The 27,140-nt window shown below is 39.1% G+C and overlaps 1 protein-coding gene across 1 annotated transcript; it reads right to left on the bottom strand.

The window, feature by feature from the left end:
* Window positions 1–472: 472 nt before the first annotated feature.
* gipc2 (GIPC PDZ domain containing family, member 2) lies at window positions 473–27,140 on the bottom strand. The gene is made up of 6 exons (XM_036596526.1): window positions 26,608–27,140; window positions 6,648–6,833; window positions 5,163–5,343; window positions 3,944–4,056; window positions 3,756–3,837; window positions 473–2,090 (listed from the first exon to the last, which is right to left on the bottom strand). The coding sequence occupies exons 1-6, from the start codon at window positions 26,863–26,865 to the stop codon at window positions 1,939–1,941; spliced, it is 972 nt and encodes a 323-aa protein (XP_036452419.1). The 5' UTR covers window positions 26,866–27,140; the 3' UTR covers window positions 473–1,938.

Raw genomic sequence — 27,140 nt, 5'->3', positions numbered from 1 at the left:
GCACAGTAACAAAAACAGCCTATTCTAAGGGATAAAGAGAGGTTGGAAAATGGTCATGTAAAAATTAATTATATTGATCATATCACTGCTCTCAGAACAAAACCTTATCTCCATTTTTGTTGTTTTTCAGTTTTGATATAATTTGAAAATACATTTACATTGTGTGTACATTTTATGATGATTGGACCAAAAGAAACGGCCGAAATTGACTTGGAAAGAAGTCTGGTTTCATTGACTTACATTAAAAGTAGAGTAGGTTTTTTCCTTCTCCTGTAAAGTTACCATTTTGGAGATATGAGGTTTTGTTCTGACTGTTTTGAATCCAGTTAAACAGGGCTAATTAGGCTCTATAATGGAAGTACTGTATTAGTGCAATACAACATTGAGAAAAGCATATTGTGATGTGACAGTTTATCACAATAACAATAAATATCACCACCTACTGTCGCCTCAGTGAAACAATACTACTTCATAAAGGACTACAAGGATCATAGTAGTTTATTCATCACAGTGAGTGACTATTCAAACGTTTGCTTAATAAAATAGGAGACAACTGACACTGTATCTTTTCCAGGGTTTGATGAAAGTAGTCCCACGCTGCTTAACTGAGTACCTGTATTTGAGCACAATAAGGTATTGTTCATACAAAATAAGACAATACATCTGTGTAGGCATACATACAAACATACAGTAAATCTCTATCACAAACATCCCTTATGGAGTGACACTACAGCCATTATAAAAAGAGCAGCCCAATAGAGGGTTTTTTTTTTGTCCAGCAGGTGGCACACTAGCTCAGAGCCAGTGACTCTCGCGTCAATTAAAAGCTTTCTGTTAATATTTGCATTTTCATTTCCTCCCTGATGGACAAAAACCAGCCAGCTTTGAGCCACCGCAGTGAGATTTTCCAAAGCTACCTTCGCAATAAGATGGCACTACATCAGAAGTTTAATATTGAGACAAAACTCTAGCTTCCCAAGCTGAAATTTCATTATAAAACATATCAGATATTGAAAATAGTCCTAGTCCAGTGTCTTGAACCATTCTGTGTAAAACAAGAATTTTATTAAACAAATAAATTAAAAGGCTGAAAATATATCTATCCATCTATAAAATGACAATTATCGTATATTCATGTACAAAATATTCTCGTAGGAATGTGTCAGAGATCACCCTCGTCTAAAGTTAACCATCACGTTTCAAAGATAAGCTATATATTTTAGTTATTGTATAAAACAGATAACAGCAGACTGAAGTCTAGACCTGAGGCTAAAACTCCTACAATCCTTCATTGGAACAAATTTGTAAGGTCAACACAAGTGCAGTAAAAGAAGCCATTTCTAGCACATGGTTAATAAAACACGGTAGGTGGTGGTGGTGCGTACATTTAACAGGGTTGATTCTTGTGACTGTCGCCCAGGTCACACATGGAATTCACTTATATTCAGAGTTTCCCCTCATTTAGGCCTCAGTGACTCCTTTGCAGCTTGTTTTAAAAAAAAAAAATCACTATCCTACAAAACATTTTATTATTCGTACACAGTGACCGCTTACTGACCTTGTTACCGATTTTGAACAAACATTAGTGAATCAGCCTGAAAGGCACATTCATGATACGTCATGCTTAGAAGGAAATCAGCGAATTGAAGCACAAAAGCTAGAATTATTCTTAGTGTAATTTAAAAATCCTCAGAATATGCCAGGATATGAGGGCCGTGTTAAAATCACTGGGGTTTGCTTCTCCGCTCTACAGAAAAGTATATGCCTTAACAAGTTTGTGATGCCTAAGAAAATAAGTACACTTTGAGTGAGCTATAGTATATGTGCCGTCAGATCACAGTGGTAGGAAATCAGCATCACTCCCTTCTACATACTGCCTGCTGTTCTCTATACAGTATCCCAAAGGCTTCGCTGAGCATGGGAAGTGGGGGAGTGAGATTAAAACCGTCCCTGCTTGGCGTCGCCAATAGCTCCCCACACGTCGAACACAAACTCGTCTGGGAAGGCGAAGTCTCCGAGAGCTTCGTCTAGAGCCATAGCGAACTCGTCCGGGTTCACCTTGTCCCGACCGACCTCCACCATTGTTGCCGCTGTGGGAGAGAAATGGAGTTGTGAGTTATTCAGAAGAATACAAACGTAGAGTGCGCTGCTTTAGGAAATAAACATTTCGCTGTTGTCGGAAGAAAACCTCGTATCTCCAAAATGGTAACTTTACAGGAGATGGAAAAAATCTACTTGACTTTTAATGTAAGTCAATGGAACCAGACTTTTTTCCAAGTCATTTTGGGTCGTTTCTTTCAGTCCATTCATAAAATTTACACACAATGTAAAGAACAACAGGCATTTTCAAATTATGTCAAAAATTGAAAAATGGAGATGCGCGGTTTTCTCCCGACAACAGCGATGTGCTATTGATAATCTGACCTGGGGTTCAAAAACTTGAGAAAAATGTCCAAATTCATGGCACTCTGAGTTAAAAGGCCTTTATTATAACGTGGCTATGGACAAAAGAAATATCTCGACGCATTTTGGCGTGAGCCTTCATCAGGGAGAGTCACGAGGGTCATGAGTGCCTTAGATTTTCACTTTTGTTTCAAGAGCTGTGATATGTTGAGGATCAATACAGTGAAATTGTAGCTCCAACTCTTCCATAGTAAATGTTAGGGCTGGTTTTACACGGTGAAACTTGCGTGCAACTTTACTCTTAAAACTGCCCCTGAGTTGCAGAATGTAAAGCGTCCCAACACTGATTAGAAACACTTGCAAGCATCTTAACTTCGTGGAACAAGTTTCATAAAACAGCTAATCAAAATGCTGATGACATCACATAATAACATAGAACATCTTTTGATCATCAAGAAAATGGAGCAGATGATGTTTTATTGGACAGCTGAAAATGAGATCCTTATGGACTTCATGTAAAGTTGGTGCGTTTTCACTTCAGTTTCCTGAGCCATGACAACAAACAGGAAGCTAATGATTCTCTGACTAGCAGGTTTAACTAGCTAGCTAATGCTAAGAGCTGTTAAAACGGCTGCTTGAGCAACCTTTTATTACTTCTTGAGCCTTCTGTTATTATGATCTATGTAGGTTCTCCTCTCGATGCCCCCTAATAAGGTCAAGTACAAAAGTAACGTCTCAAAGTAATTTTCAAAGGCTTACAATACAGAAAGTGGATCAAAAATTAAGTATATAGAGAAGAATAACAGCTAGATAAAAGACAGACAGAACAGGACAGCAGTGACAACTGAAAAAATCTGTTATATGCAGTTTAGAAAAAAAAACTTTGTCAAGTTGCAGGAAAATTATGTTGCATGCAACTACTTGCATGAAAGTTTCACCGTGTAAAGCCAGCCTTAATACAAGCCACGAAAGTGTCTACAGGAAGGGTGCCCAGTCTTATCCACAGAGGGTTGTGTGGCCACAGGTTTTCATTCCAACTAAGCAGGTGTGAACCTCATTTAACTTCTCAATTGTCTGACCAACTGATTAAGCAAGTAGAATCAGCCGCGTTCCTGCTTAGTTGCATCCCAGCCGGCCCTTTACGGACAGGATTGGGAACCCCTGCTGTAGACCATCTGTTGCTGCACGATTTATCAGCCCTCCTTTCATCATTGGTCAGTTTCTGATGAAGCTTCTCATGAAGCAGGATATCTTGGTTGGCAAGAACAAGCCTACTAGTTTGAATGACTAAACCTCGGTTAACAGGGAACATGAGGGAATGTTTAACGTTTTACGTTTATACATCCACTCACCTAATTCTGTGTCACGGATGCCCATATAACTCTCGAGCAGGTCATCCACTTTCTTCACTGCCTTCTCTTCAAACTCTGTGGGCTGTGAAAGAGAGCGTTCCATACGGAAACAGTCAAACAAATTGCCAACTCATACTGCACTGACCAAGCGATATCATTACTTGCGTAATAATGGTAAATGTTCTCACCACTTCCTCCACGGTTGCTGGGCCTTTGGAGCGTAGTCTGAGAGTCCCTCTGCCAGTGCCAATCTTGTTTTCTCCTCCAGGTTTGCCTCCTTTTGACCTTGGCTCCAGCATATCTGCAATTAAACCAGTGCTGTTTGAGATCAAAACGCTCTAAGAAAGTTATGGAACAAATTACAAGAAAACCTGAAATTATAAAAATACCCAAAACAATGGCCCAACTTCATTTCTTATTTTTACCACTACCCCTTGTTTTCGAGTGTCATCTTGCCCCTTGGAACTGAGTTACAAGGGGTAGTTGTTGAAATCTTCCTCTATGAAACGGGACCCTCAAATAAAAAGAGCATTACTTCATTAACAGCTACTAGCGCTGCTCTGTAGGTGACCCTGCCAGTCTGCAGTGACAGCAGAGGAGGGTAAAGTTCAGCTCCTCACTGCTGGGCTTTAGTTACATTTAGGGCATCATATGCCTTCAAAGAGGGGGGCAATTATTTATTATCACCCACCCCTAATTCTTCAGTGATATGAAGCTGAAGTCAGATATTCTCCAGCTTCTTGTTTGAATTTTTCTATTCCACCTTAAATGGTGCAGCAGTTGTGACACCTGAGGTGCCAGAATGTAACCATTTAAGGTGGAACGGGAAATTTAGCTAGCTACCGAGACATCAGCTACTAATTGTGATGTTATAAAGAAAATGACCATACACTGAAACGAAATTAAACTGAGATAATACAGAGGTTATTGTTATTTTTTACAGAGAAAATTCTCACATTTGTGTGTTTTTTGGTCTCTTGCTCAGCCACCTTGCCGGTTTTTCTTATTTTTTTCCTCATAACTCTGTTTGGAGTCTCTGATAAACCTCTGTTTGGAGGGCCATGTAGCGCTAACACTTCGCCCTACCCCTCTATCTCAACAAGAATCAGGACACCCTACCCCTAGACGTGAATGGCTAAATGGTGGGGTAAGGGCTCAGTGATTGGGCCAATGTTTCAGACATTGCAGCCAGGTCAGAGTTATAGTTTGAGTTAATATCTCAGTATATAACTCCAAATCAAAATACAGTTTCAGTCAAATCAAGACCTCTATGCCTGAAAGCTGTGTTTAGTTTGTTTCCTACTGATTAAGATGATGATAAATTTCTAAAAATCATGTTTTGCTGACGTTTAACTCCTGCTAGTCCCAGCAGTTACGCAGACGATGAAGTTTTGGAGAAAGACTCACCAAAGGCTTTCATGGGCTCGATCAGTTTGAGGGTGAAGGACTGATCTTTGGGCAGATCCTTCAGCATTCGGGCCACTTCGTAATGCCGCGTTCCCACAATGTTCTTCCCGTTAATGCACTCGATGTGGTCTCCCACACAGATCACCTTCACACCGTCCACCACACTGCCCTCCTTTATACGCTACACAAACACAGACATGGAGTGGGGTCACTCATAAAACATGGAGACAGCTTTTCAGATTAGGACCACCTATGCGAAATCAAGTCATTCACATAAATAAAACAGGGTCGTTTTGATGGGTTCCGCTACCACAATGTGAAACAAGAGGACACGAGGAAGATTCTAAAAGCTGTATAACATCCAGATTTACATTATAAAGAAATTACATTCAGAATTCATCAGATTTCAAAGTGGAGATCAAATCTCAAAGAAGTAAATATGTAAATAAACTAGTCTATTAATTCTCATTTAGTTGATTTTATCAGTTTATCCTTTAATCAACTTCTTTCTTTTGTGAAAGAATTCCCAGAATTGTTCAAATATTCAATAAAACATCTAAAAATACCTTTTTATGAACAGTCTGCAATATTTAAATCCTCACTGGAGCTTCTGAAAAGATTTTAGAGGGGATTCAAGTCTAAGATTTTTCAAAATTATGCTTTGTCGGGAGATGCATAATCGAGAAATCTGTTATCAATTTATATAAACTAGAATATTTTTTCAAAAATAAACCAGACCATGAATCTGAATCATGATGAGCAAAACTAAACCTGCTCCAGTCATGTAAAGCTACAGCAGACTACACTGAGGTGTAGTCAAAATTCGAGGCCTCATCAACACAAGATGGCACCCTTTTCCTCGCTTCTCAACAGAACAGCAAGTCACATCCATATTTATTCCAGATGACAGAACAGACTGTCTTCATTCATCATCAACTGGGTATGTAATTATTATACAGGGGTTGCAGATCGTCGCTGTCTGAAAATCTTTTTAAAAAATAATTTGTAAATGCCAGCAGCTCATGATGAACACACCAAAAGAAAAGGTTGAAAATGATTTAGAGCAAAATGTCATTGAATGTTACATCTTTTCCTTCTCCTGTAAAGCAGCCATTGTGTAGATATGAGCTTTAGTTCTGACAGCAACAATATGTTTCTCTAAACCAGGCGTGTCAAACTGGGGACGTTCCGGGCCAAAGTACTGCAGAGATTAGTGTTTACCCTCGTCTACTCGTCTAATGCTCTGAATTCAGTTCATGAAGGCCTTGATAATTAGCTGATGAGCTGAATCAGTTGTGTTTAATGAGGCTGGAGTCTGCAGAGTTTTGGCCCGTGAGGACTGGAGCCTGACACATGTGCTCTAAACATTACAAATCAGATTCAGCTTCATGTCAAAAAGCAAACTGATTATGAGATCCATTCACTTTGGTGCCTTCAGATGACGCTTTGACAGAGTTTTTTCTCCTCAGGACTGTTGCCTCCTACCTTTATGAAGGCATATCCGGCCCCGTTGTCTGTGATGGTGAGGCCCAGCGCGTCCTCAGCCTTGAACACCTCCACTTCCTTTTTGATCCCTTTAATGTGAGCGAAGATGAAGTCCTCCAGGCCGATCTGCCCTCCGAGCAGCTTCTCCATATCAATTTTGTGAGTGTTGAGGGTGCAAAATAAAATCTGCCAGGAAAGATAGGAAGGGTAAATGTTTCACAGTGCAAACAGAAACACTCTCCGAAAAAAAAGGTAGTAAACTGTCACTGGGGCAGGACCCCTCTCGTCACTGGGGTGGTTCCCTCAAGGGTTCATCTCAGTACCTTTAGTCAGGGAACATAACTGAACCATAATCCATTAAAATGATATGTTCTAAGCTGTACTGACTCCACACACCCCGTCTCGACTCCAGGCTTTTATTTTACTGTTCTGTTTTAAAACATTCGGTTATGAAAAGATACAAATACAAACTTTTCACCTGGAAAAACTTATTTAAGGTTCACAATCAGACCTTAAACCCACTGTTGTACCTTTGAGGGAACATTGACATGGTTTGTATGGTGATGTACCTGCACCCAACCTTTATTTCTAACAGTGTACAGTATAAAATGCTTAATGGTTAATATGCCATGTTGACGAAATGCAAGGTCTCTACCTTCCACGCATTAGTTACCAAATGAAAGTCAATTTGGTGTGAATTATGGAGAAGAAAAGCCATCGGTTTAATCAAGGAAATGGGTTAATCCCTGAGCAGTGGGGAATGAGTTGAGCAAAGCCTACCCAGTTGAAATGGTGGGTAACAGCCTCAGGAACGTTATGATGAAACTCCCATGCACGCACATTGCACAATACTGATTTATCCCAGGCCTTAATAATAGAGTGACCTATTGAGTAATATCAAGAAACATGAATACTTGAACAGATTCCAGTGGCTGCTCCTTTAAACTGAAATCTGATATGTCTGGTCAGTCTGACGGGTTTCTTAACCGCTACATGGCAGACGGCTAGATGTCCACACCTTGGACCCAGCAACCATATGCACCGATAGAGTGACCATATCGCTGGTTCCAATCGCCCTCAAATCTGGCATCCCTTCTTTCAGTGTGACCCCTGGCAGCAAAGACGGGAAATACGATGCCTGGCAACCTGAGATATTTGTTGCCAGATTTAAGAGCAACCACTGAGGGACTGTGCTGGCGAGAGCCAGGGAAAGAACGTTCTAGCTGAGAGAGAGTTTAGCATAATGGCCTTGGAATACAACAGCGCGGCAAGCGAGAACAAAGCGAGCTGCGTTTCAAATGCTAATTTGGCTCATTTCCAGCAGCCGATCTTACGTTGTACTCATTCGTTGATAAAAAGGTCTTGACGACACACTCAGCCAGACCTTTGAACGGAGCGCAAGACTGGAATTTGTGGTCATAAAAAGGAAGAAAAGCTATATTGGCTTGTATCAATTAACTAGAGTGACCTTCGGATTGCCAGGTGCTCCAACAAATCCTGGCCTGTTCTCTAGCCGTCTGTGTGCTGGACACACATCAGCTGTGACACGCACTCACACCGAGGCATGTTGCCCTTGGTAACCAGTGCGTATAAAAAGGCCTGGATTAGGAGGGAGCATGGGCAGGGGTTCTGGAAAGGGGGCGGGGGGTGTTAGAGTGAATGAAGCGCCAGGTTTTGCCTGCTCGAGTCTTGTTAAGGACACTAAAAGCTGCTATCTGTGGGCGGATTCACAGACGCCCACGCTGCCGTTGCCAAGGATGCAGCTGACATCATGCCGCCTCTCACAGGCACGTTTTGAAGTGCACAGGATGTTCCTGGGCAGCTTCGCTTCCTAGCGCTGACACACCACCCGTAGAGGGGAGCGCCGTATGGGGTAAAGCTCCGGTCTCTGCGGGACACGCTCAGCTCGCAGGTCTAATCGATTATGGGATTCGTGCCTGTTGACCAGGGCAAACTGTGGAAATACACTTGTAATTATGTGCAATTATCATGTGTACATACTGTCTGGTGTTAACTGCTACTGTAGAACCCACATTTCTCCATAGGGATCAATACTGTGCATTACAGATGGGAGATATACAGGAAATATCAGGTATATTTTTCGTTCATCAAGGTACAAACAATGTAAATGTTTCCTCAAAAGGTACAACAGTGGGTTTAAGGTCTGATTGTGAACCTTAAATAAGTTTTTCCAGGTGAAAAGTTCGTATTTGTACCTTTTCATAACCGAATGTTTTAAAACAGAACAGTAAAATAAAGTCCTGGAGACGAGACGGGGTGTGTGGAGTCAGTACAGCTTAGAACATATCATTTCAGTGGATTATGGTACAGTTATGTTCCCTGACTAAAGGTACTGAGATGAACCCTTGAGGGTTCCACCCCAGTGACAAGAGGGGGACTGCCCCAGTGACAGTTTAGTACCTTTTTTTTTCGGAGAGTGTATGTATTTTGGCATATTGAATAAAAAATACTTGACAAAAACGGCCAATTTATAATAGAATCCTCAAACTTACATAACATAAAATGCGTTAAATTATGATGGAACCACTTTTGCCAAACAATTTAAAGGTACTAAACTGTCACTGGGGTGGTCCCCTCAAGGGTACGTCTTAAATACCTTTAGTCAGGGAACATAACTGAACCATAATCCATTGAAATGATATTTTCTAAGTTGCACTGACTCCACACACCTTGTTGTGTGTCCAGGCTTTTAATATTCTTTTTCTATTTTAAAACATCAGGTTATGAAAAGGTATAAATACATAGTTTTTCCCTCTGAAAGTTGGACCTTAAGATCATTGTTTTATCTTTTAGGCTACATTTGCATTGTTTGTACCTTAATGAACAGAAATGTAATTGATGTAAATGTATACTACCTTTTTTCTGACTGAATAAATACTGTAAAAATTTAAACAGTCATTCGACTGAATAAGTGTGTCTGTTGTTGCTCAGCCGTGGCTACAAAACAGGGCAGAAGGCAACAGGTATCACTGGGTCAATCTTGTCAAAGAAAAAACATGCTGGCGATATCAGACAGTAAAAGAAGGTTACGTTTGCCAGTGCGTTCTATCAGCGTGTGATATAAAATAGCCTACATCCATAAACAAAACTACAAACAGAAATAGATTATGTTCAGTAAACTCTGAAGTGAAGACACTGAGAGCTCCACTCTCTCATACAGAGCTGATGGAAACGCAACCTCATTTGCATTTTTTTTTTTTTGCCACATTTGTTATTTGCTCAAATGGATGAAAACATGGTTTGTGGAACGATACCCCATGATATAGATCTCATCTTCACACGGATGCAGTCATAGCCGCCTAGACGGATTAACCTCAGAGAGCCTAAATACCTCAACACAAGCTATGAAACACAATTTAAACATTTACAAAACTTATGTTCTCATTCAGATTACTGTTCTGTTAGGCAGGCTTCCTTTTTTACTCTTCTGTTGCAATTTAAAATGCATATAATGTCTATCTGTACTGATGCAGAGCAGTAAACCTGATTTGTCATATGCATTATTATGTAAATATACATTATTAGATATAAAGGCCAGACTCATATATTGGCCAATTATATTACTGTCAAATTATCAGCCAATTCTACTGTTCATAATTAGCTTCTTTTTTGTGTGGCACTGGCCGGATTCCACCTCCTGATAACAAGGTAAACCCTTAGTTATGCCTCTGGTCAACTCAATATGGGTCATGACTATGTGACCGCAACACAGGCTGAACTGGTGAATCTGAACACAGAACACCATCATGGTGAAGACGCGTCCTAACCTAGCCTTTAGCATAAAAATAACATGTTATAGGACATTTTTAAAATAAAGAGAACTAATGAAATAAGATAAACAGAATCCAAAAATGTGAAAAGTATTCTGGGTAACTCCGCCCCCAGTGCTACAATGTGTTATTTAAGACGTTGAGTTTCTGCTGCTGTTTGAGACAATAGAGAAGTGACCATCATATCAGTCAATACTGACACAAGCACCAAAAATATTAAATATTAATATAAGATTATACGGCTTGATATTGTTTATCTGAATTTTTAGCCCCCTAAAGTCAGTATCGGTATCAGAATGTTCATATCGGTCAGGATCTACACTGTTAGAAATAAAGGTTGTGTGCAGGTACATTTTTTGTTTATCAAGGTATAAACAATGTAAATGTTCCATCAAAAGGTACAACAGTGGGTTTAAGGTCTGATTGTGAACCTTAAATAAGTTTTTCCAGGTGAAAAGTTCGTATTTGTACCTTTTCATAACCAAATGTTTTAAAACAGAACAGTAAATTAAAAGCCTGGAGACGAGACGGGGTGTGTGGAGTCAGTACAGCTTAGAACATATCATTTTAATGGATTATCGTACAGTTATGTTCCCTGACTAGAGGTACTGAGAGGTACCCTTGAGGGAACCACCCCAGTTTAGTTGTAGTATGTATATCATGACACAGTTACTGTCTGAATAGTATAAAATGTCATGATATTAGTTCATATTTCCCTCCCCTATGTCTTCCTACTGCCACAGTAATAATGCATTTGGCCGGTTCTCTTGAACTTGTGAATGTCCGAGTCAACCTCGAGGAAGTTGCACTTAAATGGCTGACAAAGTCATAAACACGAATGGTAAACTCGGGCAAGTTCCAAGTCACCCGAGTTTGTGTATTGTCCCTGAGTTTATCAGAGAATATGCTTTCTGTATCAGAGAATTTCTGTATTACCCTAAAACCGCTTATAGCTTGTGCAAAATGTGGTGCTAAGTACTTATTGATTTCTTTAAAGTTACACAATGTAAGATTTGGTGATTTGGCGACCTCTCTGGCGGAAATGTGTAATTGCACACGCTTCCTTCCGAAATTTGGACATGTCAAATGTGAGGATGTGAGTGAATTATCCACTGTTGTCATCATACCTTCGTCAGTATAATGTTGATTTTGCATTTGAGGCCTGAAGATCTAAATTGAGCCCAAAAAACTGACTTTCAGTTCGACCAAAAAAAATCTGAGGCTCCTACAGTTGACAGTTTTGTTTACTTTATTCTGTTTAGCATTCAAATAGTTTTTGCTTTTCATTGATTTTTCATTTACACTTGTATTTGCACCTTAAGCTGCATTGCTATGCTATACAAATGAATATTGTTATTATGATGGATTCCAAAGAACCGAGAGTTCGAAAAAGAAAATGAAAACAACGATGACCAATAATATCTTGTCCTAACAATGCCAGTGTATGACAGCATGTACCAGCCTTGTTGAAGCACTTCTAGGGAAACGGAACAGGCCTTAGGAAAAGAGGCCTAAAAATCAGTGTAACAGTGCTTGGTAGGACGGCTTGTTTCTGTGGTAACGGGGGACTATTCTGGGGCACGGCCACTGCGCTCTACACTAATTAAGCAAGAATGGACGTGGCAGAGCCTCGAGAGCGGCCGGACTTCAGTATCAGTCAGGGAAAGAAAAACAAAGCCGGTGTTTATGGTGAGTTTGGGCTTTAAAGATTAACCTAGTTAAGCAGGTTAAAACGCTGATCCGGACATAGTTCGTGCCACAAGGCTTCCAGCAGGACAGCATATGTTTGTTGTTTGTCAGTCATTTTAAATCATTCTTTTAAATGACTGACTGAGTGGCTTATAAAATGACTGTTTAAGTCCAGTTACAAGAGCCAGAAATGCTCATCAGCAGTAATACATAAGCAATGATTACCCAGGCGGAAATGTGGTAAAGCAATAGTTTTACACTTTAACAGTTTAACACAATGTTCTCCTACTCTTACCCTAAATGTAGTGCTTTAACCAAGACATGCTTTGTGTCTGAAGTTTGCTTCTTTTTGACAAGACATATGAGGCTAATGTAGCTAACAAGTAATGGAAGCTTATATCCCACCAATTAGCATCAGTATTTTGAGTTGCTATGTAATCTCAAGTAGACTTGTTCATTGTGGTTTCTGACACTGTATGAGACACTGTTATAAATATAAATGGACAAAAATACAGACAAAATTCAGGCTTCAAAATGACTGCTACTATTGTTGTTAGCTCTGTGACGTAGGGACGTGCACGAATACTCAGTTTAAAAAGGGAATCATGCCAATTTTTAAAATGGTGGTTTGGTGTAAAATGCTCTGTTTTAGAGAAACTTAGTCGGAATCGTTCACAGTGGTGGTGATAGGAACCAGACGTCCACCTCTAAAAGCTCCCTCGCAGAAAGTTACTACATGAAATGTTATGAAAATGCTGGCCTGATGGCTGAAACATTGTTTTATTGAAGTTTTAAGATAAGCTTTGGGCTAAATTTTAATCTCTTCATGTCGAAATACATGCTGGGTGCTGTGTGGCAAAATAGTCCCCAAAGAAAACTTATTTTTTCAGTGTTACCACTATTGTACTACTATCAACACTACATAATTTGGTAGGTTCATTGGTGGTTTTGGATTGTAAACAAAAAACCTACACGTGTCATTGTAACCCATGGTTCCCATCACCACCACTGTAAAGAAATCTGTGATTAAGAGTTTCTCTATAACTGTAAAATGTGATAGTTTTGCTTGTATTTGTGTATGTATATATATATATATATACACACATATACACACACACACACATTGTCTCGGGGTGGGCAATATGACAATATTTTATCGTTATTGTGATAAATTACGCCGCAGTACGCTTTTCTGAGCGTATTGTGGATATCGTCAGTACTTAGAGAACATTACATGTTTCCTTACAAAGGGAGTGTAATTAGGCCTGTTTAAGTGGATTTAGTGCAGTGAAGTTTGTAAAACTCTGAATAAAAATGTAGTGGAGAGTAGAGAGTAGTCAACTTTATTGACATTGCTCAGTACAAGGCAACGAAATGCAGTTAGCATCTACCAGAAGTGCAAATAGTAGCAATAGTGCAAAATGGACAGTGCAAATGTGCAGTAACAGGCATAAATATGACGTATCTATGAAACATATAACTATATGAACAATATATACACAATTATAAATATATCTATGAATGTATCTATGAATGATCATTGTAGTTGTAGGTTTATTATTATAATTATTGTTGTCATTATTTTAGTATTTTTTATATGTAGCACTACAAGTTCTGTTCTATCTGTTCCAACTCAAATCACAGAAAAACGAATCATGATGCATATCGTTTATCATGAAAATATGAAAGTATTGTGATAATACTTTTACCATATCGCCCACCCCTACGTTATATTACTCTTTGCTACTATGAAATGCTTTAACGTCAACATGTTGCCAAGGACGCGCTGTTAAAGACACAACGGAGAAATCAGAGCTAGCGCTGCTTTTTTGCTAACTAGGCTAAGTACTGTAGCTGATGTTGGCTAGGTCCAGAAACAATGGGCCTCATTCACCAACCATTCTTTTCAACTCCTTGGGACCACAGGTGGTTCACTTCGTCATATTCTTATATATAACTTTCATATTTCATAAGCTACATTCAAAATTCAGTCAAATAGATGGTAAAGCAATTTTAAACCCGTATAATAAAACCATTTTCTTTTTCCACAAATCTGGGCTATAAACTATAAACAGATGGCGTCTCTTCAGTGATCTGCTCTGTAAAAATTACTTTTATAAAATAATACAAAGACCATCTGAGATTTTTGGCTTTCAGCAGTAAACTGTAAGCATATAGTAATATGTGTTTCATAAAACACATGTTCTGTTAATTTGAGGGGAGCTTTTTACAAAAATAAATAAATAAAATAAAAATTTACATTTGTTTCATGCAGTTACTGAATAATTTCCCTTACGATTTGGTCATGTAAATTCAGATGGAAAAACCAAAATATACCCTGGTCAATAAGAGGTTAAGAAGAACCCACTTACGCAGTTTTCACAAAGATTCAGCAGTGTTTTCTTATCTGGGATTTGTTCTTAGGTAAGAACAGAATCTACACACACTCAAGAGCACAAAGGTGAGAACAGTTCTGCGCTTTACGAACACGTCAGGAATCTGACGTAGACCTTTTCTTAGGACCTTAGAACACATTTAAGAAAAAAATCTAAGGAAGATATTGGAGAATGAGGCCCAACGAATATATATTGTTCTGAGAAAGTAACATGTTGGCACATCGTCCACTAAGGAGAAGATGTAGAAGAGGAGTCCTCATTCAGTGCTGTGCTAGTTAGCTTCAGAGCTAGCTCATTAGCTCACCTGAGGCAGCCTCCGTTACTCATACAACGCAAAAACCTACCAGCTTTTTGGCTTTTTTTAAAATAATACGTTTTTTGATTTTAGCTTTATAACCTGAGTGCTTCCTAAGAACTAAACCTACAGCCCTGCGCTAATTTTAGCTAAGTCCATTTCTTTTTGTTGTTGCTTTTCCTTTCCTTGTGTTAACCAGATCTCCACTTAACTCTCACAGACACTCCAATATCAGAATTAATCCCTAATGTGACACAATTTTGTCCATTTTTATAGATAATAGTATGTCAGAGTGTCTGTTAGCACGTTAGCTAAGTCTTTTAGCTGTAAGCCTTCATTACTTGTTAGCTACACTCTTAAAAAAGAAGGTTCTTCAAGGGTTCTTTAGTAAAGAAAATGGTTCTGTATAGCACCAAAAGGGTTCTTCTATTGTAACGATGTCAAGTTTGTAACAATAGAAGAACCATTTTTGGTGCTATATAGCACCCTTTCCAAAAAGGTTCTGTATGGAACCCTCTACAGCACATTCTCCATCAATCAAGGATGCAAAGAACCCTGTAATCATGAAAAGGGTTCTTTGAGTGTTCATGGTCCAATGTAGAACCATTTTCTTTACTAAAGAACCCTACAAGAACCATTTTTATCGTCTTTAAGTGTGATTAGCCTTGTAGCTCTAGGGAAGAATCAAAATTCAGACACCAAACAACCGAACATGTCTTGGCTGACTGACTGCATTTATGGTAAGATTGACGGCTGTGTTTGACTTTTTTGCCAAACTAATGGTTTAACCTTAAAAAACCTGTTCCGAGCGTGGCTGAACCTGCGGCGTCTTACGGGTCTGAACGCATTCCACTCTGCTTAAGAAGCTGTTGAATGAGATCAAGTACATGCTTGTGTTTTGATCAGCTGCTTTACGTAATAACCCGTGTCTTTGAGATAAAAGAGAATTCCATGTTAGGGATGAGCCGGCGCAGTCATGTCCACATGTAGTCATCCTCTTCTGTTTGATCATGAAGAAGTAATAACTAAAAAAATCCACTCCAGTCATGTCACTCTGAAACTGTCTGCTAAACGCGCACTGTGAAATCTGTGAGTGCGGAGGACGGTGAATATTTGGTTTTATATTTAAAGCTCAGGCTGTCTGTGGCCATGGTGAGCGTGATATTTTTAGCAGTGGCTCCGCGCGTCAGTGCTAATTAATTCTCGGCAGGGCTGAGGCCTCATTCACTCTCAGAAAGTGGAGTAACTATAATGAAATATCACACACCATTCATCTCACAGGAGACGCCGCATAAGCAAAAGCACATCATGACTTTACAACAGTGAAAGACGAGGCCATTTACAATATACTGTCCCACCATTAGACACAGTAACCAATACATACACAGCAGCCATGTTTACATGCAGCCTAATAATCTGTTAATAATCAGACTAATAGCTCAATCGGAATAGAATACGTCCATGTAAATACCTCAGTCTGAATAGACTAGTTTGATTGAGGCCAGTCGGAATACAGCTTCTATCTGACTGATCGAGGTGGGTAATCCTGTAAATAATCCGTTAAATAGAAGAATAATATCCGTGTAAATGTCTGTATCTGATTACTTTCCCTATCGGAAAGTTTAAGTATGTTCTGATCATGTTTGTCACGTCATAGTGAAAGTTTATACCGTTCAACATGGCGGAGCAGAAACTGGTCTGCAGAGGAGACGAAGTTTATGCTCTGATCTTTAAAAGACGGCGGTGGGACGGACGTCCAGCTTATGTGTCTCAGAACACGACGTCTTCCTCTCGGCCTTCTTTAATAAGGACATGTGAAGGACGTTTTCCTGAGTCTGACATCATTTTAAAGTAATTAAAAACACAAGCGCTGCTCACTGCTGCTCATCTCACTCTGACTGGACTCACGTGATGCTGGTTGTCATGGTAACTTCTACACTAAGTGGTTTTCTACACACATGCGAAAGTTTGGATCGGATTACTTGTAGTGAGCATGTAAACAGAGGTTTTCCATCAGATTGTTGAGTAGAGTGAGAATAAACACCTCAGTCTGATCTACAATCAGTATGTATTCAATCAGATTGGCAAAAATCTTCGGAATGTTAAGAGGACAAATTAGCTAGCAGCGCTTTGGATATTCAGTAACGTTCATTCAGAAGTGTCTGGTCAAAAGGCTCATGGTAGTTCAGTGTTTGTCAAACATAGTGAAGAGCAGACCGTGACTATTAGAGCTGGGTCTTCAGTTTGGGCCGAAAATGTTAGAACTCTGTCTAAAAACAGGCCAAAAAAGACTTATAATGCTTTTTATGCTAGCACCCCTATGGGACTTCTCATAGTATGTTAGCACTAAGCTGATGCCGGTGCATATGAACATTTTTGGCCATTCTAAACTAAACACTGACATCTGAAGCTTTAAAGAAGACATTCCATATGTTTCATTTTAATCTTATAATGGACGTTAACATATATTTAACCTTGAATGTAGCAGTTTTCCAGTGATTCTTTCAGCAAAAAGAGCTCAGAGCTGCTGCCAATGTTTTCTGTTTCTGACAGTTAACTGAAACATTGTTAGACTGCCACTGTCATATTAACTGTCAGTGATGTATCTAGAACTTCCTTGAGGCCTAGAGTGATGTTTTTTGTCACTCATGAAACTGGTCCCACTCCTTGCAAAGGAAAATGTGATTGGTTGTTCCACATTTCCTAATTATGTCAGTAGTTAATCTGACACGTCAGGCCTTCAGTTCAGCTCCTGAAGTCCTAACCAATTGGAAAGCTTGCTTGGCTGCATCTATCTAGATATCACTGTTGAAAAAATCTAATTGGCCACTGTTCCTTTTGGTAGTTGGACAATTTAACCCTTTTGTTTTAATAAGAATACTACAGTACTTTCAGTTTAAATACAACAAGCATGATGATAAATTAAATATAAATGAACTATAAATTGCAGGTGTGTGTTTTAAAAAAGTTACCAGACCTTCTATGAAGGCCTAGAAGGCCCTAAAGGTTCCTCACTGTTAAGAAGCTGTTAAGGTGTTTGTTTATGATACTGTTGCTGCTGCCATAACAAAATCTTGTATTTTTTAAAGGGTTACTTTATAAAAGAAGCAAAAACACACCTAACTTTAATGAACTTTAATGTAATTATATTTCATTCAGAGTCATCAACACTTTATGTTGATCCTTTCTACATAAACCACTCACACAATGTTAATGATGTCAAGTTACAAGGTTTTGAGATGTAAACCACAAGAAACTATAATAACTGTATGTACAATAACTTGTAAAAAAGGTACAATACTTCAAGGGAGATAGACTTAGCATTAAAGTCCTTCTTCATGGCCAGCGTATCCTTTCACGACTATGTTTAAGAAACATTTCTTAAATTTAGCTTTAATTTAAAATTTTATTTTAATACATTTTATAGTTCTGTGTAAAAATGTTGGCACCCATGCTCAAATATGTTTTGTTGATTTTCTAAGAGAATATAAGTGAACACATCCTCTACAGAGAACTCACTTCTGCACATCTTAATACACAAATACTGTCTATTTGCTGAATTTAGCATTTTGAGAAAAAATAAAATATAAAATGTGCCATAACTTTTGCACAGGCCACATTTTATATTTTATTTTTTCACAAAATGTTAAATATTTTGATATTTTCTCCCGAAATGTATTGCTTATATGTTTCCCCCCCCCAATATGTTAAATTTTCTCTGCGAAAATAAACATAACTTCATTTGATATGACTGCATTTTCTGTTTTACTGTTTTTTTGTTTCTGCTTTTACTTTTTTAAATATACTACTGCACTGTAAAAGCACTTCAAGCTGCTAATTGTATTAAAAGTGCTCTATAAATAAACTTACTGTTTATTATTATTATTCCCTTACTAGCTGCTAACTGTTCCATGACGAGTTTTTCCACCCTGCCACCTGCCCATGTTCTCCGCTGGCTCTGGCTCTCCTCTGTTGGATCTTCAGCAGCCTTCAAACACAAAACAAGAGCCAGCCCAAGATACACCTACACTCACCAATAAGACACAGTCTGAATTATCAGCAGCTGTGCACCTTTCAGTACACAATCCAGGATCCATCATGTCTCTCAAAAGGTTCTACACCTTCATAACCATCATTCTCCAAACACAGCAGCTCTGCCCTAAGGCCAGTGCTCCTGATGTCTGTTGCTTACCAACAATGCAAATATAAGGAAATTATTTAACGCTTTGGCTTTTGCCTCCAGCACTGTATATGAATACGACGAAGGCAACAAGCAGCTTTTCCCCTTATCATTTGAGGACATTCAGTGACTCAGCTGCTGCTTCATTACTCCTGGAATCCCTGATGGTTGTGTTAATTATGCTGTGGGTAAAAGGGTTGAAAGATTCATTTAAACCTTGCCTTAACAGTAAAACCTACTCTGCACCTCAACGACCCAGAGTAACCCAACAAATGGGTGCAAATGGGTGACCTACACCAGCGGTCGGCAATATGCGGCTCTTTTACTGCCCTGTTGTGGCTCCACAGCAGAATCAGATTTGTAGGTAAAAATAAAATAATCCTCCTTTACAGTAAAATAAAGCTCTGCTGATCGTTCAACACAGTTTAACAATAAATGGTCTTAAACTCTGGAGTTAATGTAGAACTGCTAATTCACCATTTAACCCTGAAGATCAGTGTGCAGACTGCTGGTCATCATAGCAACAGACAACAATCTCGCTAGCTAGTAGCTAACGAAACGGCAAAGAAAAGAAAGATAATTACAAGACGAACATCGATAGTTTAGAGATGAACTGACAGACTTGTTTGTATCGGTTTCCTGATACGTTTAATCTGCAGTGAGAAACTGTCAGACAGCAAAAAGTCGTGAAGCTGAAGTTTCTCATTCACCAGCGTCCTGTTCGAATTTTCCCATTCCACCTTAAATGGGACAGCAGTTACACTCTGGCACCTCAGACATTATTTAAGGTGGAACGGGAAAATTCAAACAGGATGCTGGTGAATGAGAAGCTGAAGTCAGCCTCATAAAAATGCGGATGTTCAGAGACATTTAACAAGAAATTATTCAATTTAATACAGAAAAGTTTCCTGCCGGAGATGCGAGAAATGCAGCTGTCTCTAGGCTAAAGCTTAAAAGTCTGCGTTTTCACACGCTGAGACATATTTACAGCCAGTACGGTAAAACGTTACTTCAATGAAATGGACATAAAATGTTTCGTTCCAAGGGGCAAGGTGACATTCGAAAAACAAGGGGTAGGGGTAAAAATAAGAAATGGGATTGGGCCTGAATTATGAATTGTTTTATACCTAATCTCAGAAATATCTCCCAGAAAATAACTGGTACTTAATGGCTGTTTTGACTGGAAGTAAATGAAAGGTGGTCTCTGACTTCTGCACATTTCTGTACACGCACAATTAAACAGACAACGGGGGATTCGCAGTCACTCTTGATAATAAAAGCTAAATGTCGTACTGGCAAAATCCATTAATGAAGCTGCATCAACACATACGTGTTGGGCTTTTCCTTGCAATGACATTTCCATAACCGAGTCATAACATGTTGTAATCTGAAGGCCCTGGAGGTAATTTTTTAATAAAGTGTTATTAAGCGCAGCACTCAAACTTTCCCATCATTGTTCAGCTTCGTCTCTTGTTCTGTTCACAAAGTTCCTGCAAGCAGAATCGGCATTCAAACTGTAAGCAAATGACCCTCCAGCCGCATGAACAGGCCCCCAGTGATGGACAACCACGGCATCCAGGAGTCACGTAGGCAAGCGTGCCTTTATGTTTCAGCTATGATGGTAATAAACAGACTTTGCCCAATGTAGTGAGGTCAGATTGCTCTACCGGTGTTCGGTACAGTCAGACGGCTGAAGTAAGCTCCAGCGCTGACTGTGGAAAACAATACCAGACCGGTGGACAAAGTGAGCCTATTTGTTCCATTAATTTTACATTAGACTGTACATGTTAATGCAGCACTGGAGTCACGGAGGCACTTCTCACGCCACCACGGTCAGAACTTGGCGAAGAGACGAGGTGGTGTAATCATACCTGAACTCACCCACAGAAGGTTTATAGCTGCATTATTCAAAATGGAGCGAGCCTCATGAAAATATGACTCCAAAAGATGACTGATATGTTTCCATGTAGCAAGATTGATATCACTGACCATCTGTTCAATCAAATCATTAGATGTATGTGTGTTTGTATATCTACATATATAAACATATATAAAAGCTGCAGCTATATGAGGATTTGGCAGCTGAACAGTACACAGTCACATGCAAAAGTTTAGTCAAATTACATATTTTGTTGATTTTCCAAGTGAAAATAAGTTTACACTTCCTTGTATATACGGTGTAAAGGGCAATTCCACCACTTTTTAAACATTTCCGCAGAATTCAACAATAGGAACCAGGAGTCATGATGTCTACAATGCAAATATATAGTTCCAAACTTTTTTGAGGACAATTTTTCCTCACAACGCCCTTAATGGATTTAAAAAAAATACATTTTAGGCCAAAATCATATCTCAAAATGATCATAAAACAATGTCAGATGTGAGGCAGCATATTTGTAAACTTTTAATGTAACAGCTTTCTGTTAAAGGCATTGAACTATTCAGACGTCTGGTTCCTATCACCACCAGTGTGAACAATTCAGATGCAACAAGTTTCTCTAGATTGGAGCATTTTATACCAAACCTCTCTGGATGACTTTGTTTACATCTTAACCATTTAATTATTCTGAAATTTGAAAATTTGTTGGAATTTCTCTTGAAATATGCAATTTTCTTCACAATTTCTATTTAACATACTGGAAAAAGGTATAAATATAAAACATAAAATGTGCCATAATTAAACATTGTTTTATGTACCAACACGTTACACAAACAGTAACTACATTAAAATATGCATCATTTTAGAAGAAGTGTGAACTTATTTTAGAACTTATTTTCATTTAGGAAATCAAATAAAAAAACATGTTATTTGTCCAGGAGTGCTTCAAACCTTTTTTGCGTTAGCCTGTATACGTTAGTACAGGAATCACTAAACAGTGCTTCCCCAGAACTAAAACACACTGATAGTATCAGCTGTTTAACATATCTTCCTTATCTAGAAGGAAAATTCATGCTATGGCAAAATAATCAGTAAACGCTGATCTCAGGTTTTAGAGCAAAATCGTCTATCATGGCTGTATATTATTTAAAAGTATATCATTGACAGGATTAGGCCTAAAGTCTATTTCAGTAACTATACAATAAAAATATAATATTCCTATACAATCCCCTGACATATTTTTCTGCATAATCCAACTGCTGAGATGTAAACAGAGTCATTCAGAGTGGTTTGGTGTGAAACGCTCTGTTCTAGAGAGTGAGAATTGTTCACAGTGGTGGTGAAAGGAACCAGACGTCCACCTCTAAAAGCTCCCTCACAGAAAGTTACTACATGAAATGGTTATGAATTCACTGCCTCAGACATTGTTTTACCATAGGTTTGAAAAGATTTTGGCCAAAAATATCTTCTTTATTTTAACCCTCCGGTCATCTTGCAGGTCAAATTGACCTGTTTTAAAATTTAAAAATATGGGAAAAATATTTTTAAGCATTTTTGGAGCATGAAACCTTTTCTTATGGCTCATTTAGTGTGATTTGAATTAAAAGCGTCAGTTTGACCCGGAACAGACGTTTGTATTAATCGACATGCCCCAAAAGTCTAAATAAGAACATAAACAACTATGTTGAAAGTCTAGCACAGAAAAAAAAAGTTTGAAAATGATTTTTTGAATGAAAAGTGAGTGAATTATTATAAGTGAAACACATTTTTGACTATTTTTCAGATGGTTAAACATGCATCAGGTCAATTTGACCAGGGAGCATTATTGCTGTTCCTTACAACTGAACATATCAGGAGGGTTAAAAATGAATATGACATAAGGGTACATGTGGCTTGTTGTGAGGCAAAATAGTCCCCAAAACGTATACAATCAAATGGTTGATTGTAGAGGCTCAGATTTCCTTACAGTGGTGGTGATAGGAACCAGGGGTCACCATGACTACAACACAAATATAGACATTTTATTTACTATCCAAAACCACCAGTGAACCTCCACGAGTCTTCTGAGTTTATATGGAATGTTGATGATGGTAAAATATTGGAAAATCTGACAAAATAAGTTTTCACTGGGGACTATTTTGCCTCACAACACCCTCCATATACCCCTCCACCATGAATGGATTAAAAAAAATGTTTTAGTCCAAAAGCAACTAGCGTAAAACAGTGTCTCAGGCATGAGGCAGCATATTCATAACTATTTCATGTGGTAACTTTCTATGAGGGAGCTTTTAGAGGTGGAGGTTCCTATCACCACTCTGAACGAGGTTTCTTTAAAAAGTGACCATGTAGGAGGTGCTATAAACAGATATACTTGGATCTTCATATGAAGATTTTTTCCAACATGCATTCATTTTAAATTAGTTATAATTACTGGCCAAAAGCTGTTTAAACTGACTTGACCAACACCCACATCACTAAAACTGTCACCTAAACCTCCCACACATTTCGAACCATCCTTCCGTTAGAGCAGCAGTATATCTGTAGCCCTCAGGACTGACAGATGGTCCAGTTAGACCTGTCCAGTGGCCGCTGACTGGATGAATGTGTGGGCAGCCCCCCCTAAATCCCCAGAGAATCCTAACTGTGAGCTTTATCAGCACGAGTTTCAGGCAGTTCCATCGCACAGGACGTGAGGGACTTCCTCCGAGGGCCTGAGTTTGCCCTACGCCCACCAAAACCCCCCAAAACCCACCAATTATCACATGGAAAAGCCTCAACCCTGCACATCACCTCACTGACAGCACAGAAAAGAATCAAAACCAGCAATACAGACCAGTTTCTCTGGCTTGGATTAAGCCTAGTCTTGGGCTAAACTATAGTGCTAATTGTTATTCACCACTGGAAACCTATCATGGCCTAATATGGCTTTGGGTCTCGTCTTAATCTGGCCTTTAAAATGGGCTTAATCAGGGCCTGGGAAACCATCTGAAAACCTGCCATAGACTTCAGTCATAAACAGAGTCATTCTGAGTGGTTTGGTGTGAAATGGTTCAGTTTAGAGAAACTTACAGACTCAGATTTCTTTACAGTGGTGGTGATAGGAACCAGACGTCGCCATATCTACAACACAAATATAGCCATTCTATTTACTATCCAGAACCACCAGTGAACCTACATGTTCTGAGTTTTTATATGTAATATTGATGAAGGTAAAATAGTGATAAATCTGAAATAATATGTTTTGGGGACTATTTTGCCTGACAACCATAAACATATACCCTTACGTCATATTTATTTTAACCCTCCTGATATGTTCAGTTGAAAAGAACAGCAATATTGCTCCCTGGTCAAATTGACCTGATGCATGTTTAACCATCCGAAAAACAGTTAAAAATGCATTTCTTTCCATAAATATTATCTTTAGCTCAATTATTACCAATTTAATCAATATTTAGTGCAATTAAGTTTTTCACCCATTACAAATCAAAGTTAAATTATAATAATTCACTCACTTTTCATTGAAAAAAATCATTTTCAAACTTTTTTTTTCTGTGCTAGACTTTCAACAGTTGTTTATGTTCTTATTTAGACTTTTGGGGCATGTCGATTAATACAAACGTCTGTTCCGGGTCAAACTGACGCTTTTAATTCAAATCACACTAAATGAGCCATAAGAAAAGATTTCATGCTCCAAAAATGCTTAAAAAGATTTTCCCCTATTTTTAAACTTTGAAACAGGTTAATTTGACCTGCAAGATGACCAGAGGGTTAAAATAAAGAAGATATTTTTGGCCAAATCTTTTCAAACCTATGGTAAAACAATGTCTCGGGCAGTGAATTCATAACCATTTCATGTAATAACTTTCTGTGAGGGAGCTTTTAGAGGTGGACGTCTGGTTCCTATCACTACCACTGTGAACAATTCTGACCCAGTAAGTTTCTCTAGAACAGAGCGTTTCACACCAAACCACTCTGAATGACTCTGATTACATTTTAATGACTGAATTATGCAGAAATGATAAACAAAGGTGGAATTCCCCTGTAAGAACTACTGGAGAATGGATGGAAATGGGAGCTACCATTTCAGAGATATGAGGTTTTGTTACCACAACAGTATCTCTTTCAACTGAGATCAGACTTTATTGCCTCATACAGAATTTCACAGGTAAAGAGCTGCGCTGCTTGTTCTGCGATGGTTTTCCTGTTAATATATAACCAGCAGGTAGTGTGTCATGCTGTTACCTGCCCAGCTTACTCTCCGCACCCCACACCCAGCCCAGCGTCAGGCTCAGTCCACACTGCGCCTCGACTCGTCAGACTGGTTTCTAGGAAGCACCCCTGAAAGCTAATCCCGCTCTCTAGTCTTTAACTTCCACAGCGAGTCAAAGGGCAGCGCAAAGTCTAACGCGCGTTCTGAGGCTTCCGTCCGATCCCTGAACGCTCTGAACGCTCTGAACGCTCACGTGTTAGCTTTCAAACAAAACCCCTCACTGGCCGTCGCACCTGCCGAGCACACACCGTCATCTGGATCAAACACCATCATTAGGACAGACTCTGATCCATTACAGCAGCGACAGGGTCTATATATGTTACACTGTACATGACCATAGAATATTATGTCCCTGGAGGCCCACAGAGGAGGACAATACACTGATAAAAAACATGTTTTTACTGGAATCTAACTTATTTATTAAGCAACACCATTACTGTCCTTTTTGTTTCAAGTGGAGTCAAAACCAGAATTTTAAATGTAAAACAGTCAGTCACACCTGCTGAATCACCACCACTCACACATTCTACACGGAGGACAAACCAGACTTGACAACAAAGTTATTGTACATAGTTTTTCTGTAGTGTACCAGAATTTTTAGTACTACTGCCACAATTTGTATTGATTTTGTATGTATGTATGTATGTATGTATGTGTGTGTGTGTGTGTGTATAAATATATATATATATATATATACACATACATATATATATATATATATATATATATGGAGAGAGACCATTGAAAAGTATAATAATAATAATAACTTATACAAATGTTCCCATTATTTGGGAGATGTCTTACTCTATATTTCAAGAAAGAGAGAGAGCTAGAGAGAGAGAAATAAATACATAAACAGATAAATAAACATAAATAGACAGATAGACAGACAGATAGATAGATAGATAGATAGACAGGCAGACAGACAGACAGACAGACAGATACATAGATAGACAGGCAGACAGAGAGACTGACAGACAGATACATAGATAGACAGATAGACAGATAGATAGATAGAGACAGAAAAATAGACAAATAAACAGATAGACAGACTGACAGACATATTGATAGATGAACAGACAGACAGACAGACAGATTGTATTATTGTTTAATTGTTTGATTAATTATCTCTCTCTCTCTCTCTGTGGTAGATGTAGCATTTTTGGATTTCACTGTGTTTACTCCTTCATTAATCCCCTCTCTCTCTCTGGTTACCTCAGTGGGCTGTATGTTGATTTATTGATTATTTTACTGTGTTAACTCTGATTAATCCTCTCTCTCTCTCTCTCTCTGTGGTAGATGTAGCATTTTTGGATTATTTCATTGTGTTTACTCCTTCATTAATTCTCTCTCTCTCTCCCTCTCTCTGTGGTAGATGTAGCATTTTTGGATTATTTCACTGTGTTTACTCCTTCATTAATCCCCCCTCTCTCTCTCTCTCTCTCTCTCTCTCTGGTTACCTCAGTGGGCTGTATGGTGAAGGCCTCTGCTATCTTGCCGTACAGCTCTTTGACGTTGCTGAATCCCTCTATCCGGCCGGTGGCGCTGCCGTGAGCGAGCTGCGTGTGGAAGACCAGCCGGGGCCGGAGCGCTGAGGCCGGAGGAGCCACCCCGCCGCCGTTCAGCTCCGGCTTCCCCACACCGCCCACCTCCTCATTCTCCACCAGATGAGAGCTCTCCCGCGACTTGTTCTTCTTCCTCCTCAGCCCCAGAGGCATGGCTGCTCTCTCTCTCTCACTCTCTCACTCTCTCTCTCAGGCTCAGGTGGGGCTACGAGAGGCTCATTGGAAACAACAACCTGTAGCAAAAAAAACCCTCTTTCCTGTCCTCTCTGCTCCGGAGTCGGGAAAAGGAGAGAAAAAGAAGAGTAAAGTGTTGAATTTGTCAGGGGAGTGTTGCTGCTCCTCCTCCTGCTGCTCCGGGCTCCTAAACTCTGGACGCGAAAACAATACTGACACTGTTTCCCCACAGGGCTCGAGCTCAGTGCGCACGC

Source organism: Colossoma macropomum, unplaced genomic scaffold, assembly GCF_904425465.1.
Source record: "Colossoma macropomum unplaced genomic scaffold, Colossoma_macropomum, whole genome shotgun sequence".
Taxonomy (NCBI): domain Eukaryota; kingdom Metazoa; phylum Chordata; class Actinopteri; order Characiformes; family Serrasalmidae; genus Colossoma; species Colossoma macropomum.
This window is presented reverse-complemented; position numbering and strand designations above follow the sequence as displayed.